This window comes from Hippocampus bargibanti, linkage group LG18 (genome assembly GCF_051943395.1).
Source record: "Hippocampus bargibanti isolate YZ-2025 linkage group LG18, ASM5194339v1, whole genome shotgun sequence".
Lineage (NCBI taxonomy): Eukaryota > Metazoa > Chordata > Actinopteri > Syngnathiformes > Syngnathidae > Hippocampus > Hippocampus bargibanti.
The window spans coordinates 10,106,329-10,130,520 of NC_142751.1; the positions used below are offsets into that span (position 1 = coordinate 10,106,329).

Genomic DNA, 24,192 nt, shown 5'->3' on the forward strand with positions numbered 1-24,192 from the left:
GGTCTGAAAACTTCGTGTTGATGGCGAAATTAGAATGAAAACACATAAATAATGCAATGGTGAATCGTTGTGTGATGCACCTAGACTACTATTTGATAGGAGTTGACACAAATTCCCAGCAGACAAATCAGCCCATTTCCAACAGAGCTTGGGCGCCATCTTGTGCATTTTCTGGGACGCTACATTGGAGTCCAGACGCCTCAAAATGAGACGGAAGGACTTCTTTAATCGATTGCAAACATTTATGCTTTCCTCTTCAGAACTATTTGAATCATATTCATAACTGGATGAGTCACAAGAAAGCATCTTCTCCAAATCGGAAGCCATTGTTTTGATTCTCGAGCAAGGAAAGACGTCCTGGCATGACGAACAAGGGGGCGGGACCTTCTGAAACTCGCCATCCTGAGATCATTTTGAAGTAGTTTTGGGACATTTTTACTCATTTTTATTGGTGTTTTGCATTTAACTACAAATATCAGCCTGCGTGTTTTGGGTATTTTACCGTTTTTCTGATGTCAGTTAGGAAACAAAAAATGGTGTCGGTTGTCCTTTAAGTATAGCTAACGCGTGATGAGTGAGGCTGCCAAAGCTGTTAATCTCGTTCTTCGTGTTCTCTGTGACTAACGTTCTTAGGCGTAGCATAAACTGGAAGACGTTTTGTGAAAAAAAAAAAAAGCCTTTAGGCAGTCTGACCGCCTCAGGGCTTTGATGACCTTACGGATTGTGTCAGGAATTCAAGGTGCGATGTGTCTAGATGGAGCCACTGTGATGGACGATAACATCTGGAAAAACAAGTGGGAGTGAATCAAAATCAAAATAAATAAAAATAGAGTAGGAACTTATTATAGAAGAATTTCTGTGACATTGATCTCGATATTTCATGTTGAAGGTCTTGCACAAGATCTTACTTACCCTTTGATTTGCGAAATCGCCTGCAGCCTGCTGGAAGAACTTGCTGCTCCGAAAAGTTTGGCCCAGCGAAGTCCAGGTCTCTCAACATGAACATCGGTCGCAGTTTCATCAACGTTCTTCATTTTCCTGGAGTTCGTATTCAGGGAAGGTTTAGCAACAAAGCAATTGTGGCTGAAGTCAACCCCTTGCACCACATAACCCCCCCAGTTCCTCCATTCTGGAGAAGAACCGAGAACTGTCTGGTTACTATTGATCAACGTCCCTTCACATTTAAAATCTGTATCCGGCTGAGGACATCGGACATGCCCGTTGGTCCGTTGACCGGAGATGTCTCCGAAGAGCAGAGTCGGGGAAACGGAAACTCCCGTGGGGCATGGTTGCCCGTTGTGTAACAACCTGGGCTCCAGAAGCAAGTCGAGCTCAAAGGGTAAGACGGAAAGAGGCTGCAGGAGAAGCAGAAGCTCCTGAAACAAAGGCCTGCATCGACCCAGTGACACGGACAGGAAGCCCCAACCGTGGTAGTGAGAAGACACCACGTCTGTGCACAAAGGGAGAGCAATTTATTATCTTCTGAATTTTTTTCAGGACATTTTGAAATATGCACTCACCTCTTTGACCATGGAGGTGACCGAGCCAGAATTCCAAAGCTCTCAAGCTGCAAGATGTTAAAGGTTTTTTTTTTGTGAATGGCATCTGGTAGTGTCCATGTTAGCGCTTTGTTACAGCTTAAAGGACAACCGACGCCTCCGGACAGGTTGTGTCCATAATTTGTAAAATCACTTCAAATGACTTCTACTGAGCGTATTTTACAAAGATTCCACCGCATATTGCTATATTTTACGTTTTAAGACTCCTGCTGAATATTCAGGAAGTCTTGCTTTCGAGTAGATGACGATGCCCTAAGTGACGTCACGTGACGTCACTTTCAGACCAAGAAAGTGACACACAATGCATTTTGGGTCCTTTTTTTCATCTGAAAACCTCGGGATGATCCGTGTTGACGGCGAAATTAGAAGGAAAACACGTAAATAATGCGATGGTGAATCGTTGTGTGTTGCACCAAGACTACTATTTGATATTAGTTGACATAAATTCGCAGCAGACAAATCAGCCCATTTCCAATGGAGCTTGGGCGCCATCTTGTGCATTTTTGGGAACTATATTGGAGTCCAGACGCCTCAAAATGATCTGGAAGGACTTCTTTAATCGATTGCAAACATTTATGCTTTCCTCTTCAGAACTATTTGAATCCTATTCATAACTGGATGAGTAACAAGAAAGCATCTTCTCCGGATCTGAATCCATTGTTTTGATTCTCGAGCAAGGCAAGACGTCCTGGTGTGACGTCACGAACAAGGGGGCGGGACCTTCTGAAACATTTTCAGGTCATTTTGAAGTAGTTTTGGGACACTGAGTCATTTTCATTGGTGTTTTGCATCTTACTAAAAATATCAGCTTGCATGTTTTTGGGTATTTTAGATGCTATAAAACGTTTTTCTGATGTCAGTTAGGAAACAAAAAAATAGTGTCGGTTGTCCTTTAAGCTGCTGTTAAAGCACTATATAAATCAATACGTATCTATTGTATTGTATTGTATTTTTTACAGCCGCCCCATTTCAAGCTCAGATAACTCCAAAGCCTTATAATTTAGGAAGATTGGAAGGACAAATAAAAGACAGAAAGACTCACTTGAGCAAGCCCATGATGAAGGCCCTCAGCTTCATGCTGTGACTGTTGAGCTGTGGACACTTGATGATTTTACGCACCAGGTTGTCGAGAATCTCGGTGGATGGACCTGTTTGCATCCAGGTTAAGAAAAGTTAGACGAAACTCATTATTCCAACAGAGTCAAACTTGTAAATTACCAAGTTTGGTTGACACTTGGACTACGGTCCAGGAGGAGTTACGACGCTGACCAATGACGATGTCTAATTTGTGATCCCTGAGTCCGTCTTCTAGAATGTTCTGGACGGCTGGACACAGGTGATCCAGGACCAGACTAGCCATCATGGCACTCAGATAGCTGTTGCCGAGACGCATCTGTGGTTGGAAGAGTTAAAAAAAAAAAAAAAAAAAAAATCGGGATCAGGGATTTGGGTAGACTCCGTTTAACCTCCTTCAATTTGTTTGACTTGTGCAACGTGTAGAATAGATAGGGTTTGATTTTCAGCATTTACTGCTGAGTGGTTGCGCCTTTTCGGCAGTTTGGAGCAGCAATGCCTATGTGGAAATGTCGCGGCTTGGAATTGAAGCGGATTTAAGGACAGGAGATGTGAGACTATCTCTTTCCGTTAATAGATGCTATAGCTTTGTGTTTGCTTTCAACATTTAGCTTATAGCAGGTGTGGGCATTCCACCATGATGTCCCTGATCCACTGGTGAAAAGGACGCTTTAATCCTCTCCTCTTTCATCTAGAACTGCTTCATAGAACAAAGAGGGTGCAGAAAGTGTTTAAGATTGAATGACTGTATGTGTTTCTTTTGTGTTGCGTCACATTATTTGTTATTTAGTTTTGACTTCAAGATGACGCCGTGAGTGTGGCTGCCCTACAGCAGCTCCTGTATTTTGTTTTTTTACTTCTTCCTTTCCCTTTCCTTCCATAACTATGCTGCTGTGGAATGTAAATTTCTCCACTGTGAGACGAATAAATACTAATCCAATTCAATTCCTTTTATTAGCGCGTTTGGATGCAAACAGGCTCATTTTACCTTTTCTTTTGGATCTCTGCTGTTGCCAAAATGAGCTACGATGAGGTCCACTGCTCTACTCACCGACCTTAGCAAACCTGCAGACAAAGATGAATAAGCTGTTGACACATTTAAAAACGCTAAGGTGCAAACTCTCTTTCTCTGATTAGCTATACATTTGCTATCTATTAGCTATCTGGCTATCTAGCTAACTATGTAGCTGGTTATTCATTAGCCATCTATTAATCTCGCTATCTATCTATCTATCTATCCAGCTATATATATCTAACTATATATATATATATATATATATATATATATATATATATATATATATATATATATATATATATATATATATAATCTATTAGCTAGCTATCTGGCTAGCTAGTTGTTAGCTAGCTATCTATTTGCTGTTTATTAGCTATTTAACTGACTGGCTGGCTATCTAGCTGGCTATCTATCTATTAACCAGCTATTAGTTAGCTATCTAGCTAGCTAATAGTTCCTAGCTATCTAGCGAGCTAATTTTGAAAGGCGCTTAGAAATGAAATGTACGATGATGATCTATTAGCTATCTGGCTAGCTAGCTAGCTATGTAGCTGGCTATTTATTAGCTATATTGCTTTCTAGCTAGTTAGCAAACTGCCTAGCTGGCTATCTATTAGCTATCTGTTAGGTAGCTAGCTGGCTAGCTTTGTATCTATTTGAGTTACTTCCGGGTTGAGTGAACGCTGGCGCATGTGGCTGCCGCTGCTCACCCGCAGAAGAACCAATCCTGTTATTGTAAAGTGACCTTGAGAGTTTTGAAACGTGCTTAGAAATGAAATGTATTATTATTATTATTATTATTATTATTATTATTATTATAGCTTTGTTTCCATTTTTGACCCGTCTAGTTGCAATTGTTCTGTCCACAAACCAGAAATGTGATATATTATAGATATTATGACATTCCTATTGAAATACAGTCGTATTTCAGTGATAGTAGCTACTGTGGTTTATTCCCCGGGCAGATTTTTGTATGCCGCACAGTTCCATGCTGAGGCTGCGTCGCACCAACTGTCTCGAAAACAAACACGGTGATGCAGATCATAAATTATGTGTGCGGTTCGTACTGCACGTTTTTCTTTTTGCACTTTCGCATAGGCCAGTGAGCAGTTGGCTCAGCCAATCCCGTGCAAGGGGGAGTTAAAAATGGGTCATGTGCGAGAGGAAACCCCTTAAGGGCGTTGAAGGAGCCACTGAAGCAAAGTGCTTTTACCCTCCTCATCATTGGACGCCCCCCCCCCCCGCCTCTTAACTCAGTCACTGCCATTCTCAAATTTATTTGGGAATTGAAAACCATAACGTGGAGCACCATTCCAAAATTTGTTCGGGTTTTGTTTTTGTTTTTTTACGAGTGGGCCGCCGATAAAGCGCTGGTCAGACCTCTGGCAATGTTTTTCTCTTCCACGAGGGGGCAGCGTTTGCCTTTTGTCCATGTTAGCGCTTTGTTACAGCTTCAGCTGTTGTTAAAGCCCTATATAAGTCAATACGTATATATTGTATTGTATTTTGCACAGCCGCCCCATTTCAAGATCAGATAACTCCAAACCCTTATAATTTAGGAATTAACTCTTTTTCTGATGAATGAGGAGAGTCTAAGATTTCTTATACTAAATGTAATCTTATGTAGTCCTAAAAGTGAATATTCTGTGGGTCCTGGAATTCAAGTGACAATGACAAAAACTCTGGCACTGGAGTGGACACATTTTTGCACATTGTCTGGCAGTGAATGAGTTAAGAAAAAAAAATCGGACTAAATTGCAAACTCTGATTACACTGTCGCTCTCACCTCTCCTCTGTAGATGACTGATGGACAGAGACTCATAAGAGGTGTCGGGCGAGAGGTCCGTCTCATTCAGGAGTGGAGGTTCGTCAAATTGACTGTCATCGGGGCCGAAGAGCGTTTGTCGATGTCGTCGACCCGAAGCAGCGATTGACAGCAGAGAACTCAAAGAGGAAAGTGGGACCACGGAGGAAAGTGCGGCTGTGAGACTAAATGTTTGTGGTTGAGGGCTTTGTGGGAAAGGATTCGCTTGATAGGCGTCGGTTCGGGTGATGAAATCTGAAAAGATGGATTCTGAGATGCTCTGTTCATGGATCGATTGGTCCTCCTTGGGGGGTGTTAGGCTTATAAGATCCCGGTAGGTAGGAATCCGAACAAACTTGGGCTGGATGGGGCCCGAAAACAATTCTGTCGCAGTTTGTGGGCTTGTTCTGTCCCGAACAATCTTCGAGTTGGCCTGAGTTGGATTATTTTCGGATGACCCTGGACTACGGCGGGCTTTAAACCAGGCATTTTGGAGGTTAGCGCAGTCCGGACTCGGCGTGCAAGTAGAGCAGGTGTCGGAGCTGGAACAAGCTTCCATGAAGATGGAGCAAGGGTTCGTTTGTGACGAGAGTTTGGGATTTGACTTGAAGCTGCGGGACTTCCTATTGATTTTGTGTTTCATGTAATGTTCAACGAGGCAACCCAGCGGCTCAGCCTTTGCATGGACTTTGTCATGAAGGCCAAGCACTATAGGCTGGATTGGGAGAGATGTCGGCCTCTCTGGTCTGGGGGTGCACGTCAAATTTGACCCTGTATAAAAGCAACAAAAAATATCACTTTATTACCACTTTGAACAAAATATATATACAGACACTCCACAAGTTACGAACAAGATATGTTCCAAATTGTCGGTCGTGAGGTGAATTCGTTCATAAGTTACTTCAGTGTTATATTTTATATGGAAAGTATGTTTAAGGCTTATATAAGTATGTTTAAAGGACAACCGACATCACTTTTTTGTTTCCTAACTGACATCAGAAAGACATTTTATAGCATCTAAAATACCCAAAACATGCAGTATGATATTTTTATTCAAATGCAAAACACCAATAAAAATGACTTAAAGTTTCCAAAATCTGCAAAAAATTGAGCTGCGAATTGGGCATTTTCAGAAAGTCCCGCCCCCAGTTCGTGACGTCACGCCAAGACGTATTGCATTGCTGGAGATATAAAAACAATATATATCAGATATCATATATATATATATATATATATATATATATACATACATACATACATACATACATACATACATACATACATACATATATATATATATATATATATATATATATATATATATATATATATATATATATATATATATACACACACACACACACACACACAATATGCTTTCTTGTTACACCTCCAGTTATGAATATGATTCAAATAGTTCTGAAGAGGAAAACATACATGTTTGCAATCGAATAAAGAATTTATTCCGTGTCATTTTGAGGCATCTGGACTGCAATGTAGCGTCCCAGAAAACAGGCAGAAAATGGCGACCTCTTGTAGACATGACAGTGTATTGCGTTTCCACAGGCTAATAAATTCCTTATATGGAGCTTGGACGCCCTCTTCTGGCGCAACACGAGGTTTTCAGACCAAACAAGCATTTATGTGATGGTAGGACTGCTACAATGTGTCCTTTTTTTTCCGTCAGGGGCGTTACTTCAGTGACGTCATGTACGGACTCGTCACCAACTCAAAAACAAGACTTCCGGAATATTCAGCACGGTAAGGTAAGCAAGGTAAAATATAGCTATATGCGGTGGAATCTTTGTAAAATACGCTCAGTAGAAGTCATTTGAAGCCATTTTACAAATTATGGACACAACTTGTCCGGAGACGTCGGTTGTCTATATAAGTCTGTTTCAGGCTTGTATGAGTAACCTATATTGGTTTGTACTGAAAAATAAACATTTACTAAAATATATGCTCTCTAAAGATATGTACATGTACAACTGGAGAGAATACTACTGTACATATGTTACTCCAAAAATGTTTGTATGTACCGTTCTTCGTAACTTGAATGTTCGTAAGTAGGGGAGTGTCTGTATATATAGAAAACTCAGACTGTCCTGACCTTTCTGAAGATGAGATTTCTCCTGGCATTTACAGCTACGGTCGAAGCAAAGAAAACGAGGCACGTGACCTTGGTTGTGGACGTGGTCTTTCATTCCGGAACAGGATTTCTCTTTGGAAGTGTCAGTAAGCAAAAAATCATGGGCTGGAAAAATGTCCCTTTGTTGATCCTTTGACAAAAAAAGTCAGAACAAATGCATTATTCTGTGTCCAATGACAATAATGTTAGATATTGTGATGCTTAGGTAAAATAATGTCTGGATCAGGATGAAACGGAGCTCTTTTTTAGGAAATAAAATTATCCGCTGTTAACTCATTCACTGTCATTCTCGGGGACTGAAAAGCATCATCCCCGAATTTGATCGGGTTTTGGTTTTTGTTGCGGGGTGGTGCCGATCAAGCACTAGTCAGACCTCTGGCAATGTTTTTCCCCTTCCACGAGGGGGCAGCATTTCCCTATTGTCCATATTAGCGCTTTGTTACAGCTTCAGCTGTTGTTAAAGCGTTGTATAAATAAATACGTATCCATTGTATTTTGGGCAGCCGCCCTAATGTCAAGATCAGATAACTCCAGACCGATATAACTTAGTAATTAACTATTTTTTTTTCTGATGAAAGAATAAAACCTAAGGTTTCTTACGCTACATTGAATGTTTATGTAGTCCTAAAACTGAATATGCTGTGGGTCCTGCAATTTGAATGAAAATGACAAAAACCCTGGCACTGGAGTGGACAATTTCTTTGCACATCGTCTGGCAGTGAATGAGTTCATTTCAAATTCTGGGTCAGCTTTATTGTCAAATATGCTAATATGCATGACATACAGCACAGATGAAATTACTGTCCTCTGGGACCGAGCGTGCAAGGCACTTATCATGACTTACCAAACATAATAACTTCAAGATGGCGCCGCGAGAGTGGCTGCCTTTCCAGCAGCTCATGTATTTTGTTTTTCTACTTTCATTCCTTTCATAACTTTGCTGCTGTGAAATGTAAATTTCTCCACTGTGAGACTAATAAAGGCAAATCCAAATCCAAACATTTGTTGCTTTACCTGGGTGATCCTGTTGAGGTTTGCTCAAATTATGGATTAAAATGGTAATGATTTTTTTTTCAAACTTACTTGAATTCTTGAATGGTCTGGTCCACTTATCATTGGACTGACATCCTTGAAGCACTCATCGTCCGGGCAGCTGGTGAAGTTGGACCGAATCGCGCCGAGTGACTGGGACGAAAGATCGAAATTCACTAGCTTGTAGTACGTCTGATTCGTCCCAGTGAGTAGTGCGGCTTGGCTTTGGAGACAGGCGGCTTGATCGGACGACTCCGGAGAAGGAGGTTGGTCCTCCAAGGGATGGAGAGTGCAGATTGAGTCCCGATCTTGAGGCGACTGGCAAGACGCAGCCCAAAAAAGCTCCTCTCGCAGCGGACTCTGCAAACTTTGGTCATTGCGCTCGCTTGGAAGAGGTCGAAGGTGAAGGAACACCGACCCCTCTGATGATGGTGATGGATGAGCTGGCAGGCCGGTGAGGTCGTTAAGCACGGGAGGGTTGCTGCTGTGGTCGTACATGGTGCCAAAGTTCACCAGGATTCCGTCGGAGCTGCCGCAGGAGGTGTCGCTGGCGTAGTCGGTTTGGCTAGTGGGGAACATCTCAGAGGAAGACTTGAGTCGGTTGCGGTCACAGCAGGAGATGTGATCACCAGATCTGCTGAAAAGGGCCCCCCGAGTTTGCAGTAAGTCTTCCCGGCCGCAGTCCGCGTCGCTTTTGGGCCACCTACAAGTCCCGTGCAACACAAAAGATGAATCCTCGCGGTATTTATGAAGGTTGTCTCCATCGCTATCCTCATCGTCCTCATCGTGGTTGGGAAGGAATGAGTTGTGCCAGCGCTGACTTGCTCTTGCCTGAACCGCTTCCTTTCTGCTTTCTTGTGCTGATGAGGGGGAGACGCCGTCACTGGTGCCATCCTCCTCCTCCTCGTCTTCCTCGTCCACTCGGCCTTCGTGTAGACGAGCAAAACTGTTGGAAAAATGCGTCGGACTAATCGCGATGGGATACTCCTGGCTGATCCCGTCTTGCTCTGGGAGGGAGGCGGCTCGGGGCAGACCGGAGACGCCCTGCCTCCTTGCAGAGCCGCACAGGACCCCAACGGGATGTTTCCACGCGGGAAGCGGAAGCAGCGGCAAGTGGCACGCAATCAGGGTGTCCCCCGACAGACTGGATGCCTCAATCATAGTAGCGCACTCAGATGAATCATATCCATTGTCTTTGTGATGCGGGAGATGAATTCTGAAAATATACAATAGGGGAGTTTAATTTGTGAAGGGGAATAATGTTAAAATAACCCCGGCCATGTTTTGGTGCTAATTCAGGTTTAAAAAATGTCGACAAGAATTTGTGGTTTTATTTATCCTCTGCATCGAATTGATTAATCTGAGTCATCACATAGACTAAGAATGTGTTAAAGTTGCCTGCGTATTTGCTTAGCATGCATTTTCCTTGTTCTTTTTTTTCCTGCGGCGAACTTGAGTGATGATGATGCAGATAAACAATGAGCTGCATTTAGTCGCTCTACGTATAATACGGGTAATATGAGAAGCGATCCAGGAAGTGGAAACAAATGCCTCTTCAATCATCCAGCATCTCGACAAAGTAAGATGGCACTAGTATGAATTCAAATATGACGTTTTCGTAGGCCTACTTCCTCCGGGTATAATGTAAAAACTGTCTCTCTCTTAGCCTTATCCCACCACTAAAGTCCACTTTTCTCAGCCTGCCTAAGTAGGTCAGCGGCACTGCAGACAATAACCGCCAGCGCTGCTATAAGGAAAAGCGTGCTCACTGTGGACTCACACGCAGTCATTGAAACACCCAGTTTACATGGAAATATCTATTTATATTTTTAAAATTCAATTTGTTATTTTTTTTCTCATTCATCGAAACAGTTTTTATGACAACAAAAATAAAATTACCAAGAAGACACCACAATGCAGGTGGAACAGTGTATACAGGAGGAACAACTTTTGCAAGTCACGTGAATGAGAATTGCGTGCATACATACATATATATATATATACATACATACATAAAATGTTTGTTGTGTGTATATATATATATATATATATATATATATATATATATACACACACACACACACACACACACACACACACACACACACACACACACACACACACACACACACACACACACACACACACACACACACACACACACACACACACACACATATATATATATATATATATATATATATATACACACACACACACACACACACACACACACACACACACACACAGTCTAGTTTGGTCCTCATTCATATCAACACGGGGATAAAATTGTCTTTAATGGGACATGGTTTTGTCAAAAACAAACAAAAATAGAAATAAATAACACAACCCAGGCATGGTACTAAAGAGTACATTTAATACTTAATACCATACTATCAAGAACTATCTGATCATATAGTCGAGGTTTAGAAATTGGGTTAATCTCCGGCATTGGTGGCAGAATTATCAACAACAACCAAGATAATCTGTTGACTGTTTATCGTGTTGAAAAAAGGAAACTTCATGTCGCCACACCAGACTTTTGTCTCGCAAATAAGTCCATAAATAACTGTGGGTGTGTGTTATTTAGGTCCGTCCGTAAGTGTGGGAATTATTATTATTACAAATTATTGACCAACACAATGTTCATGGTCAAACAAACGTTTTTTTTTTTGGGTGGGGTTACAGGTATTGAAAAGTAACGATTTTTATGTTTCTAAACAAATACATCGCATCTGGCCATTATCGGTACTCCCCTGACAGAAAGTGATTGCACATTATCTTTCATTCGCTTGGTAGAGACTCTGACAATTTTGAGTGCATCTATGGAAATTTCTGTACATTTGTGACGTTGCTCTCGCCTTTTTCCACAACAAATTAATCAGCATAAACCTCGATGAAGAGCAAATCCAAATACTGCTCTTCAAAAAGCTAAAAAAAGGTACAAAAACAAAAACATGGAAAAATGTAAACGCCAATTCAGTGCCTCACAGACAAAAACAACACACAAAGAAACAGTACAAATAATAAACTAAGTATAACAATAATAATTGACACTTACCAAGTGAGTCACGAGTCATCTCCATCCTTTACTATCACGGGCACTTTCTTGTGTAAGCATCTTCTTGAAGGAATTCAAAATGCATCTTGCGCCCTAAATTACTGGCATGCAAATTAAAATTAGGTGATTTATAAATTTTCCGGGTTATTCTAAATTGCAGGTTAAGGATATGGAAAGGTGCAGAGACCGTATCACCAAGGTCTGGACAGACCCCCTGTGCCAAAGATCCGGCACCACCGTCAGTCAGCTGGAGGAAGTGTGACGTCACGGCCTTGTCAACAAATGAGCAAAGAGGATTTGCAGTATCCAAGAGACACGTTGGGAGGGGGCAGAAATAGAGCTACAGTTGAAAACATGTTTAAAAAAACATAAATAGCAATACTACTCGAAATGGCCCCATTATTACCGATTACTACGATATATTAATCACAATTACTACTGACGATACAGTGTAAAACAAATCACACAAGAAAAAATAATTAAAAACCATATTCAAAGGTAAACAGGCACCTAAATTTTGGAATGTAAAAATATCCCCAAATCATTTTAAATGCAAGTAGATTCAAAGTTAGTCATGCACACTAGTTTTGCATTCTTAGACATTCTGTTTGAGTTTGTAGTATGTATGTTACTTACCGGTTAAGTGAACGCTGTCGCTAATGCTACCGCTGCTTACCCGCAGAAAAACTTATCCCGTGACTGTAAAGTGTCATTGAGAGTTTTGAAAGGCGCTTATAAATGAAATGGATTATTATTAGTACTGGGAAAAAAGGGTATTTTATGATTATACGTTGATGGACTTCCCAAACGAAATAAAAAGCTAGCCAAGCCCGCCCCCTCGTGGCAAGATACAAAATTGCAAAAGCTGACATTGTTTACACTATGTCAATACAAATATATAAAACATTGTTTTATATTAATATTGTTTCTACATTTAAATCGAAATAATCATATTTTTTTGTCTTTTGTGACTCTTTTTGAAATAGATTTAACGCGACAAACACTGGTGAAACAAACATTGGATTACATCCGATGAGGACCTAAAGTGGTATCATTTGGTCCTAGTTAGTGTTTTGTTTTTATGCGTGTGTGTCAAATGATGAAACCTGGAAACAGCCAATGAAAAGTTGCTTTCAATTGCCTTATCAGTATAAGTAACGGCAAAAAAAAAAAAAAAAAAAAAAAAAAACATCTTACCGCAGAACCGTGCCTGTAGTGTCCTTGAGCAAGGCAGTGTGTGCCTCGAACTCTTCATTTGCCTACCTCGGATAATGGTTGAAAGGCATTTTGTATATATACAGTACATGCAATGCATGTCACAACAACAAAAACATTAAAATTTTCTTCAGAAATTTCCAATGCCAAGACACGAAGGCCTGCACAGAAGCAGACTGAGCACGATTAAAGAGTATAAATTTGATTCAATGTATGACCAGATGCTAACGTGAAGCACAATAATTCTGATTTATTATTGTATTCTGGTTTATGGAAAATAACAAATGGTTTGGTAGATTACCGATTAAATGTGCAGGATGCTAATTTATGCGAGTAAGTGATCCACGTGCAAACACATTTCTCTTTTGCAACTGAAATTGCACAAAGCTCATAAAATGACTAAAATTGCTTCTAGTTGTGACAGTGGTGAATGGTTATTGTGATCATTTATGTCAGACACTAACTCAATTCATGCAACCCATTTGAAAGGATACTCATGAATATACTAGCCAGGCAAAATGTTGCCGATAAAAGCAGTCATTCAAAAAAAAAGGAGGCGGCATTGCCTGTGAGCATCATCCAACGTAGTTTTGAGCTTTTTGTCAGCAGGATTTGGGTGGTGCGATCTTGGAAATTGGTGGAAAACAATTGCTTCCATACAAAAACTTTCCCTTATACTGTTAGTGTTGCGATACTGTGTAAACTGAATTGCAGTTTACATTTTCTCAAATAAAATGCAAATTAAAAAAAAACTTATTTACAAGTAGTTCAGTTTCGGAAGGTTCAATGAGTTCAATACTACCAGGTTGAGCAAACGGAAAAGAACACAAAAGCAAACTTGAGCTTAGACCTCAAAAAGTGCAGGTTCTTGGGTTAGTTATGGTGAAAAAAAAAACCCTGGCGCCGCTACACCGACTGTTACTTCCTGTCTTGGGGTGGGGAAGTGGGTGGCGCGGGGGAAAGCAGTGGCTGCCGTTCCGCAGCAGTACTCTGGGGGAATAAAAACAAACAAACAAATAAATATATAAATCAAATACAAATGTGTTTATGATACATAATATAAATATATTTGAACAATATGCTGAGCGAATATGTCCCATATGGTACCATGTTTACGTAATAAAAACAAAATGTATTACTGCATATTACATGTTATATGATTTTTTTTAACATCAGTCCAAACTTCTGATGTGCAGAGTGATACTTTATTAACACATTCACTGCCAGACGATGTGCAAAAATATGTCCACTCGAGTTTTTTGTCATTTTCAGTCAAATTGCAGGACCCACAGAATATTGACTTTTAGGACTACATAAACATTCAATTTAGCGTAACAAACCGAAGACTCTTTTTTAACACGAAAAAAAGTTAATTACTAAATTATATGGGCCTGGATTTATCTGAGCATGAAATGGGGGCGGCTGAACAAAAGGCAAATGCTGCCCCCTCGTGGGAGGGAAAAACATTGCCAGAGGTCTGACCAGCGCATTATCGCCACCCCTCCCCGCAAGAAAAACGAAAACCCGAACAAATTCGGGAATGGCGCTCCATGTCATGCTTTTCAATTCCCAAATAAGTTCGGGAATTGCAGCGAATGAGTTAATATGCTGAGTATGTATTCAAAAAGAAATATAATTATGACAAATGCATGGTTTGACAACACTATTTAGCAGATTATTATTCTTTTTTTTTAATCACGAAATACCAAACGCGAAGAACTGACTCACCTCGGGCATTTTGTGACGACACACCAGCAACATGAAGATGCCGCTTAGGATGATGCCGATCCCCATCAGTATGAAAGGAACGTTTATCAGCACGTTCTGCTCAATCAGCACAGCGTTCAACTTGGCCACAGATGAGTCATCGATGACGACGCTCTGAGGAAAATGGGAGGGTTATGCAGGCGGTGGTTTGTTTGTATTTTAAAGGTAGCCTGAATTTTGGGCTCAGTACGTCCCTGATGATTGGATACTGGTGGTGTGTGTGTGTGTGTGTGTGTGCGTGTGTTCGCGTGTGTGCGTGTGTGTGTGTGTGTGTGTGTGTGTGTGTGTGTGTGTGTGTGTGTGTGTGTGTGTGTGTGTGTGCGTGTGCGTGCAATACTGCATCTACCTCATTCAGGTGGAGAACAGGAAAAATGACACTGGTTACGTTTCCTGTTTGGCTGAAAAATGAGGGGGAAAAAGCCACAATTAAGACTGCAAAATTTCAAACTGACTGCAAATAATGTAAATGGTAATAATAGAGGTCCACAATTGGGAGTTAAACAGTAAACTTAAAGGACAAGCAACACATTTTTTTTGTTTCCTAACAGACATCAGAAAAACGTTTTATAGCATCTAAATTACCCAAAACACGCAGGTTGATATTTTGAGTCAAATGCAAAACACAAATAAAAATGACTTAAAAGTGTCCCAAAACTACTTCAAAATGACCTCAGAAAGTTTCAGTTTCAGAAGGTCCCGCCCCCTTGTTCGTGACGTCACGCCAAGACGTCTTGCCTTGCTCAAGAATCAAAACAATGGCTTCAGATTCGATGCTTTCTTGTTACTCATCCAATTATGAATATGATTGAAATACATGTAGTTCTGAAGAGGAAAGCATAAATATTTGCAATCGATTAAAGAAGTCCTTCCGTGTCATTTTGAGGCGTCTGGACTGCAATGTAGCGTCCTAGAAAATGCACAAGATGGCACCCAAGCTCCGTTGGAAAAGGGGTGATTTGTCTGCTGGGAATTTGTGTCAACTAGTATCAAATAGTAGTCTTGGTGCAACACAATGATTCACCGTCGCGTTATTTATGTGTTTTCCTTCTAATTTCGCCATCAAAGCGAAGTTTTCAGACCAAACAAAGTACCCAAAATGCATTGTGTGTCGCTTTCTCGGTCAGGGGCGTGCCAGACGTGACGTCAAGGCATGTATCGTCACCAACTCGAAAACAAGACTTCCTGAATATTCAGCGCGAATCTTAAAACGTAAAATATAGCTATATGCGGTGGAATCTTTGTAAAATACGCTCAGTAGAAGTCATTTGAAGTGATTTTGCAAATTATGGACACAACTTGTCCGGGGGCGTCGGTTGTCCTTTAAAGGTGATGGGACTTTTGGATCTTGCATTTCATACACCAGTTACAATAAAAAAAATTAAAAAGTATAATTTAAAGTGTTATAGTAGTAGTTGAGAAGTAACTGGCAGTCTCTCCAACAGGTGACCAGTCACAAGGACAAAAGCGTGATTGAAAAAAAGTACAAAGTAAAAATTCAAGAAAAGTATAAAACAAATGTAGCGTGCATGCATTTGACCCTCTTTACCTGAACTTGTTCATTTTTTCAACGTAGACGTTGACCTGGAGACGTTTGGCAGCTTGCAGTACGACACCGGTGAGCTGTAAAGCGTCATGATGTTTGTGGTTAGTACAATGGGGTTTCAGACCCATTTCAACAGCACAATATGATTATTATTTTTTTTTGTAATATTTTCAGCATAAATGTCTTGCTGTATGTGCATTCGTATAAACCAGGGGTGTCAAAGTAATGTTTTGCCGCGGGCCACATTGTAGTTATGGATTCCTCTCGAGGGCTGTTCTGAATTTAGGGAAGCCATTAGAATGTTTAATCCCCTCCACATATTACATATAGAGCACACACAAAATTAATGAATAACTAGTTTTCAAATCTGAAGTCAAGAATAATGACTGTTATTGTGGTTTACATCCAAAAATATCACATTTTGGTTCGGATTTTAGCAAGCATCATGGAATTTCACAAGTTTGATTTGCTTTCGTGGGCCGAAAAAAATGATGTGGCGGGTCGGATTTGGCCCGCGGGCCTTGACTTTGACACCTGTGATATAAACGCATTGGACTCCAATGATCTAGCTCGACAAAACTAGCTAGCCTTGTGTCAAAGTTCAGAAGCCAACATGACATTCACGTGGTGGCGTTCCTGTTGAGCTACTGTGCGGTTTAATTGTTGTTATCTTCAATGCAGTCTTGTCATGGCGACAGCAGGTTTACTACGGCAGATGATAAGAGCTACTGGATTATTTCCATCCAGCACAACTGCTCCGCTGAGGACTTTTTACCCATAAACTGCCATTTTCAAATTTACTCGGGAATTGAAAAGCACAACATGGAGCGCCATTCCGGAATTTGTTCGGGTTTTGTTTTTTTCTTGCAGCGGGGTGCCGTAAAGCGCTGGTCAGACCTCTGGAAATGTTTTTCCCTTCCACGACAGGGCAGCATTTCCCTTTTTTTCCTTTATAGCGCTTTGTTACAGCTTCAGCTGTTGTTAAAGTGCTATATAAATCAATATGTATGTATTGCATTGTATTTTGGACAGTCACCCCCATTTCAAGCTCAGATAACTCCAGACCAATATATCTTAGGAATTAACTCTTTTTTTTCTGATCAAAGAAGAGACTAAGGTTTCTTACGCTGAATTGTGTGTGCCCTTCAAATGCCTGGTAGCCAGTTCAGGGTATCCTCTGTGTAGTACTTTCGTTACCAAAGCTTAATACTTAGTTACGAAAGCATAAAAAGACACCATATTGCCAGCTTGTTTAATTATATGAGTAGTTTTACTTTATTTAAATATTATTGTGCCAATGATATACTTATACTTGAGTTAGTGAATTATATCCGGGTTGAGTAAATAGTGGTGCGTGTGGCTGCCGTTGCTCACCCGCAGAAAAACGTATCCTGTGAAGTCGGAATTTTGAGTTAAAGTCGGAATTTTAAGTTAAAAGTCGGAATTCTAAGTTAAAGGTCAGAATTCTGGGTTAAAAATAGGAATTCAGAATTAAAAATCAGAATTCAGAGTTAAAAATCGAAATTCAGAGTTAAAAATCAGAATTCAGAGTGAAAAGTCGGAATTCAGAGTTAAAAGTCGGAATTCAGAGTTAAAAGTTGAAATTCTGAGTTAAAGGTCAGAATTCTGAGTTAAAAGTCAGAATTGACAGTTAAAAGTCAGAATTCTGATTTAAAAGTAAGAATTGTGAGTTAAAATTCAGAATTCTGAGTTAAATGTGTTACTTCCAGGTTGAGTGAACGCTGGTGCGTCTGGCTGCCGCTGCTCACCCGCAGAAAAACATTTTTTTTCTTATCCTGTGACTGTAAAGTGTCCTTGAGAGTTTTGAAAGGCGCTTCTAAATGTTTATGTTTTATTATGTATTATTATTATTACTGAAAAGTGAGTTTTGAAAGGTGGTTATAAATACATTGTCTTATTATTATTATTAATATTATCATTGTCACTAGCATTATCATCATTATTATTATTATTATTATTATTATTATTATCATGATTATTATTATTATTATTTGTATGTTTATGTAGTCCTAAAACTCAACAAACTGCGGGTCTTGCAATTTGAGTGAGAATGACAAAAACCCTGGCACTGGAGTGGACACATTTTTGCACATTGCCTGGCAGTGAATGAGTTAAAAAGCTCACACAGTGCACCATCTTGTGGTTGAGATGAGAACATTTTTCAGGTAGACCTGCACAAGTCGAAAGTGAGGATTTGTTTTTCCTCTTTCGTGTTGCGGCTGTGCTGGTTCCCACTCCGAGTTGTTCAACGTATGAGTGTGCAGTGAAAGAAAGCAACTTGACCAATCACAATCCATTTAAAAGAGAATATATCTCACCGGATTAAGATCGATAAAGGTCTGGTGATACTCCTTACGGGGCCTCATGCCGAATACAGCCCGCACAAATTTCTCATCTCCCTGGTAGAAGTGCGGCGAGGACATGATGATGGGTGCACCTGAACGCAGCACAAGGCACCCCGGTTATTAAGGAAACATGAGATGCGTGTTTAATTCAACGTAACGGTTCGTCACCTTGTTTGCAGGGCTTGACGTTCAGGACTCCTGAGCCGAGACAGTTGTCGGCGGGAACGCAGAAACCCGCGTTGGACGGGTTGACAGATGAGTTGGCGAACACTTGGCTCGGGGGAGAAAAGCGATATCCGGGGATGCCCTTCACTGCCACGTCCTTCTCAAATACAGCGTATATAGACCTGAGATGAGAGGACGATATTCATGAAGCTCGAATGGTGAATTTTTAATGGATTTGGCGAAAAAGAAAAGATGTGTATGTGTTTTTTTTTTTTTTTGCTTTAAGTTGCTTGTTGTAAATTTTGAGCAAAATTTAAATACATTCAGTGCATGTGCATGAGCAATTTTCTTATTAATAATTTAATCTGTGGCTTTATTTATGTCCCTGTTTTGTGATTGTAAAGTGTCCTTTAGCGCTTTGAAAGGAGCTTATAAATAAAATGTATTATTACGTATTTTGCAAGTCGCATTTTGATTTTTAATTTTTTTGGGGGTGGTCATCTTTTTAGGAAGTGAATGGTGCTATTATCCACCCCATCCACTTTCATCATCTTCTGTGAAAAGGGAACTAGCCCACTAAAATACACATGAAAAAACAACATTACATAGCATTACCGTATTTTCCGGTTTATAAGGCGCACCCAAAAGCCTTGATTTTCCTCCAAAAATGACCCTGCGCCTTATACGCAGGTGTGCCTGATATGTGAAGTAATATTGAGTCACAACAGGTCTTTGGTCACAACATTTCCACCTGTAGAAGAAGTAGTGCGTAACCCCAGCCTCTATTGTAGCACCTTATAACGTGGTGTGCCTTATATTTGTAAAACTTTTATCTATTGTATTTGCAAAACTTTTGGCATTCATTGAAAGTGCGCCTTATACTCCGGTGCGCTATACAAATGGAACAAGTTTGAAAATACACCATTCATTGGGGCTGCGCCTTATACGCCGGTGCGCCTTATACACCGAAAAATACAGTACTTTTTTTCTCGCGTCACTATTGTTTTCACTTCAACATTACAAAGGCTTCAAAAAGGCGTTCTAGTTTATAGCACTGTAGAAGCCGAATGATCTTCAAAGCTGATTTCTGTCTTTCAAATCACTTGATAAGTTTTCGGAATCTCTGTATGAAAACACAAACGCCGGAATGGTTCCAGACAGTGTTCCAAAAGCACTAAGAAAACAGAGTCTCATTCATGAGGCAGCCTATCAAGACCAAATCTGAAATGATTACACACATATCCAGACTCTGCATAATGAAGGAGACGTTTCTTCACTAAATCCAGACAGAAAGATCAAACAAGGGCAATAACAGACTCGGTCATTGTTGATGTTCTGATTCTTCAGTCATGCTTTTTTGCTTTTTGGCTGTGCCAAAACACTTTATCTTTGTTCATTACCAGTGTCTGAAACTCATGGCAAAAAGTTAACAGACACCCGGGCAGACAAGTCTGAAAAGTTGCCTGCCCGGCCATAAAGTTGCCCGTCCCATTTTTCTCAACTTGAAACACAATAAGACGACTAATCGCAAAAAAATATATGTAGTTGCGAAGTATAAAGGATTTTTCTAAATTAAGGAAGTACCTACCACAAATACTCCCTTGTTTAATTTATGGTAAATATCCCTTGCTGAAGATTTTGCTCCAGTTGTCGTTTGTAGTCATGGTGCACAATGCAATGTTTGTGTTGCGTTGTCTGCTCAAAGCCACGTGGACTCCTCTTTCTAAGCGCCTTTCAAAACTCTCAAGTACACTTTTCCGTTACGGTATAGTCCAAAGCACGAAACAGGCTTCTGATTGGCTGCCAAACAGTTTTGCAATTTGCATGCTCGGCACCAGCAGCCAATCAGAAGCCTTTTTCGTGCTTTGGACTATACCGTGACTGAAAAGTGTACTTGAGAGTTTTGAAAGCCGCTTAGAAAGAGGAGTCCATGTGGCTTGTAGCAGTTTGCTTGTAGCTTTTGCTTTATTGAATAAAACAAACGTTTGATTTAAAAAAATTTTTTTTTTAAAGTTTTGAAAGTTGTATGGCCTACGTAAAAGTTGTACGCCCCGGGCCTGCGGGCACACGTTATTTCAAACACTGTCATTACATGTGTTTAAAGCAAAAATTTTTTTTTTCCTGAACGCATTTTGAAATAAAAATCACCCGAAATAACAACAAAGTTGTGTGAATGTTTTCTGAGCCACCTGCACAGGTCTGAGGAGAACATGTAGAGCATTTCATTCTTCGTGAGGACAGGGTGGAAGAAGGCGCCGTTGGTTCCGTTGATCATGTTGCACTCATCGGACGTCCACCAATTCAATGACCTGCATGAATAAACAAACACATTCCGGATAGATTAGAATGCAGGTTGGATTTTGTTTTTATGGAGCATTCAGGCTTTATTAAAATAACAACACATTTTCATTGTTTTTATGGGGAATACAGTATAGGAGTCGTAAGAATGTTACAGCCTCTGCATAAATCAATCAAAAGCTCACTGATGAATCAAAAGCTGATTGAATGTATCAGTCGTGACAGAGGTAAGATGAGTGAGAAAGATTACCTTTGATTGTTCCAAGTATCCACTCGAGCAAAGTCCTTGTAGTCCTGTTGCCCTGTGAGGAACACGTATTCTCCATCATTGCTCGCATTGCTCTGGAATCACACCAGCAAGGCGTTGTGTCAACAAAACATATAAAGCGAAGCGTTAAAAAAAATTGATTCAACCCCTGATTGGTTTTCATGATGTGAATTCTAAGAACCTTGTAGAAGAGCCCGAAAAAAGGATCCACATCAGGTTTGAAGGTGTGGATGGCTTTCATGAGAGCATCTTCGTAGCCCCAGAGAAGCTCTCCCACAGTACGTGTGGTGAAGAGGCCCTCGTCTTTTTCCTTCATATACGATGAGATCAGGTTGGCAAAAACGGGCTGATCCTTGAACCGCTCCATCACTGTCTAAACGGCAGGCAGCAAAAAGAGAACAGCTTTTTTCCTCCTCTGACCAAAAGTAAGCTCGAAGTTAAACGCAAACACGAAGAGCCTTGCTCACCACCGCAGGGATGTTAACTGTCCTGATCAAGTCACTCTCCGGACCTCGTGACATGTTGAGTTGGAATATGTATGTTTTTGTGTTGACCGCGGTTACTTTGGTACCGTTATCGTGGAAGATCACTTCTTCCATGGGCCGATACTCTCTGAAATGAAGAAATGAAATAAGTGGGTTAGAGTGGACATGAGGAACTCTGCAATGACGATGTTTCCAGTATTTCCTCATAAAAATCATCTCGGCCAAATAAGACACTGTGGAAAATTAGCTGAATTCACTTATTTCATCAGAAAATGATAGCTGTTCTCAGGATGAGGTTCTGAAATTATAAACCAGTGCAGATTTTGATTGTGACAATATCAATTCATTCACACGCCATTCACAAATTTATTCGGGAATTGAAAATACGACGTAGAGCGCCATTCCTGATTTTTTTTCGGGTTTTGTTTTTTCTTGTTTGGGTGCCAATAAAGCACTGTCCATGGCCTCTGGCAATGTTTTTTCCCTTCCACAAGGGGCAGCATTTCCCTTTTTTTCATGTTAGTGCTTTGTTCCAGCTTCAGCTGTTGTAAAATGCTATATAAACCAATATGTATTGCATTGTATTTTGGACAGCCACCCTCATTTCAAGCCCATGTAACTCCAGACCCATATAATTTAAGAATTAACTTATTATCATTACAGTAAAGTCTCGTTATATCGATATCGGATATATCGATAGTCCCGGTTATATCGATACTATTTCTATGCACGCACGGAGAAAATTACATGCAAACAGGGTCGGATATATCGATAGTCCCGGTTATATCGAATTTTTTTGGACTCCCTTGAATATCGATATAACGAGACTTTACTGTATAATTATTATAATAATAATAATATTATTATTATTATTTTATGAAAGAAGAGAGTCTCAGTTTTCTTACGCTGCATTGAATGTTTATGTAGTCCTAAAACTAAATATATTCTGTAGGTCCTGGAATTCGAGTGACAATGACAAAAATCCTAGCACTGCAGTGGACACATTTTTGCACATCGTCTGGGCAGTGAATGACTTAATTATCATATTTTAGGTTAACCGAGCAGGGGTTTGGTAGCTATGGCCCACTGAATTCTGACATTTTCAGCAAATAGGGGCATGGGAATCGTACCTGTCCAAATTATTCTGTTGTGTAATTACCTATAAGTGTACGGTCCTATCTCCAACACAGCAGGCCTGTCACCATCCAGCACCTCAAGTGGATTGGTCAGGTTGAAGAAATAAAACTGCATGTATATCGGCGCCGGTGGATCCTCCCAAGCATTGAATGCATCGGTGCCATTTTCCAACACGATTTCCTGTTGATGGGATACAGAGATATGTTTAGTTTCAGATAAAAATATATACATATTTTAAATTGTCAATGAAAAATCTGAATCATCTTTATAGGTATGTTACAAGTCACAAGGAAATTGTCCCTGGTAGTTTGAGTCATGCCGATATTAAAGCAAGAAGCAACCATAAAAAAAAAACATTTAGGAGGCAAAATAAGATGCTGACAAAGCTGAAATTGGTATCATCACGTGGGAAGGGTCAGATGGGAGTATTTCACAACAAGGAGGCCAGTGAAGGATTAAATAAACGAGGCGTTATTTTTAGTATTAAACTGTGTCCAACCGAGGTCATCACATGTACTAGATTCGATATTAGTGGTAATAGCCGCAAACAAACATGTCTGACGACCGACGGTGTTCGCTCACCTTTTCCACCACCGACTGCACCAGTTTTGAAAACACGTTTGACAAGGACAGCGCGATGCCCCCAATGAGAATTAAAAACGAAAATAACCCGCATGTATAAATAAAACACGATTTAATCATGACGGGGCGGCACCGGGTCACGTCAGACGCGGACAAGTGATGCTAAAAATGACGCCAGCGCACCAGAAAACGCGCAGTTGTTTTGGTCTACCCGGAAGTTACGCAAGGAAACAAAGATTACATACCAAATTAAAATACTTGCAGCCTGCGTTTTCCTGTTTCTTCGAGAGTTGCTTATTTTCGTTTGTCATGCTGCACAACCGCAAAACACGCCATGTGTAACCCATACAATTTAAGTCATACATAAAAATGCAAACGTTTTGAAGTATTTTGTTTTATAGCGCCAAAATAAAGCGTTTTAAACAGAAAATCCGCTGTTTGTGCTGTCATTTACTATCTTGTCGATTACTGTGCTTTGTCACAAACCACGTGACATTTACAAATCTGATTTTCGTGGTTCGCCTGATGTATTTTTAATTAGCATTTCATAGTAAATGTTAATCGCATTTCGGCTGAAAAAAAATGTAAAGATGAAAAGCTTTAATACAATTCAATAAATATGTTACTTTTTTTAAACGCAGGCTCATTGATAGACGTCGGCAGACAGAT

The 24,192-nt window shown here is 40.2% G+C and overlaps 2 protein-coding genes across 3 annotated transcripts; both read right to left on the reverse strand.

Moving 5' to 3' along the window:
* Nucleotides 1–371: 371 nt before the first annotated feature.
* Nucleotides 372–12,797, reverse strand: LOC148884547 (uncharacterized). Of its 2 annotated transcripts, none has more exons than XM_089020406.1 (10): nucleotides 11,698–12,797; nucleotides 8,688–9,852; nucleotides 7,635–7,734; nucleotides 5,438–6,226; nucleotides 3,622–3,698; nucleotides 2,778–2,952; nucleotides 2,602–2,707; nucleotides 1,521–1,567; nucleotides 913–1,450; nucleotides 372–782 (listed from the first exon to the last, which is right to left on the reverse strand). In XM_089020406.1, the coding sequence occupies exons 2-10, from the start codon at nucleotides 9,795–9,797 to the stop codon at nucleotides 698–700; spliced, it is 3,027 nt and encodes a 1,008-aa protein (XP_088876532.1). In that variant the 5' UTR covers nucleotides 9,798–9,852; nucleotides 11,698–12,797; the 3' UTR covers nucleotides 372–697. The 2 variants fall into 2 exon arrangements, with proteins under 2 accessions (XP_088876532.1, XP_088876531.1); XM_089020405.1 differs by having other exon boundaries at nucleotides 7,566–7,734.
* Nucleotides 12,798–13,137: 340 nt separating this feature from the next.
* Nucleotides 13,138–23,749, reverse strand: scarb2c (scavenger receptor class B, member 2c). The gene is made up of 12 exons (XM_089020811.1): nucleotides 23,524–23,749; nucleotides 22,964–23,121; nucleotides 21,787–21,931; nucleotides 21,501–21,692; nucleotides 21,302–21,393; nucleotides 20,943–21,062; nucleotides 18,757–18,935; nucleotides 18,562–18,680; nucleotides 16,226–16,299; nucleotides 15,026–15,077; nucleotides 14,641–14,793; nucleotides 13,138–13,902 (listed from the first exon to the last, which is right to left on the reverse strand). Exons 1-12 carry the CDS (start codon nucleotides 23,641–23,643, stop codon nucleotides 13,831–13,833), a joined length of 1,476 nt encoding a protein of 491 aa, XP_088876937.1. The 5' UTR covers nucleotides 23,644–23,749; the 3' UTR covers nucleotides 13,138–13,830.
* Nucleotides 23,750–24,192: the final 443 nt, after the last annotated feature.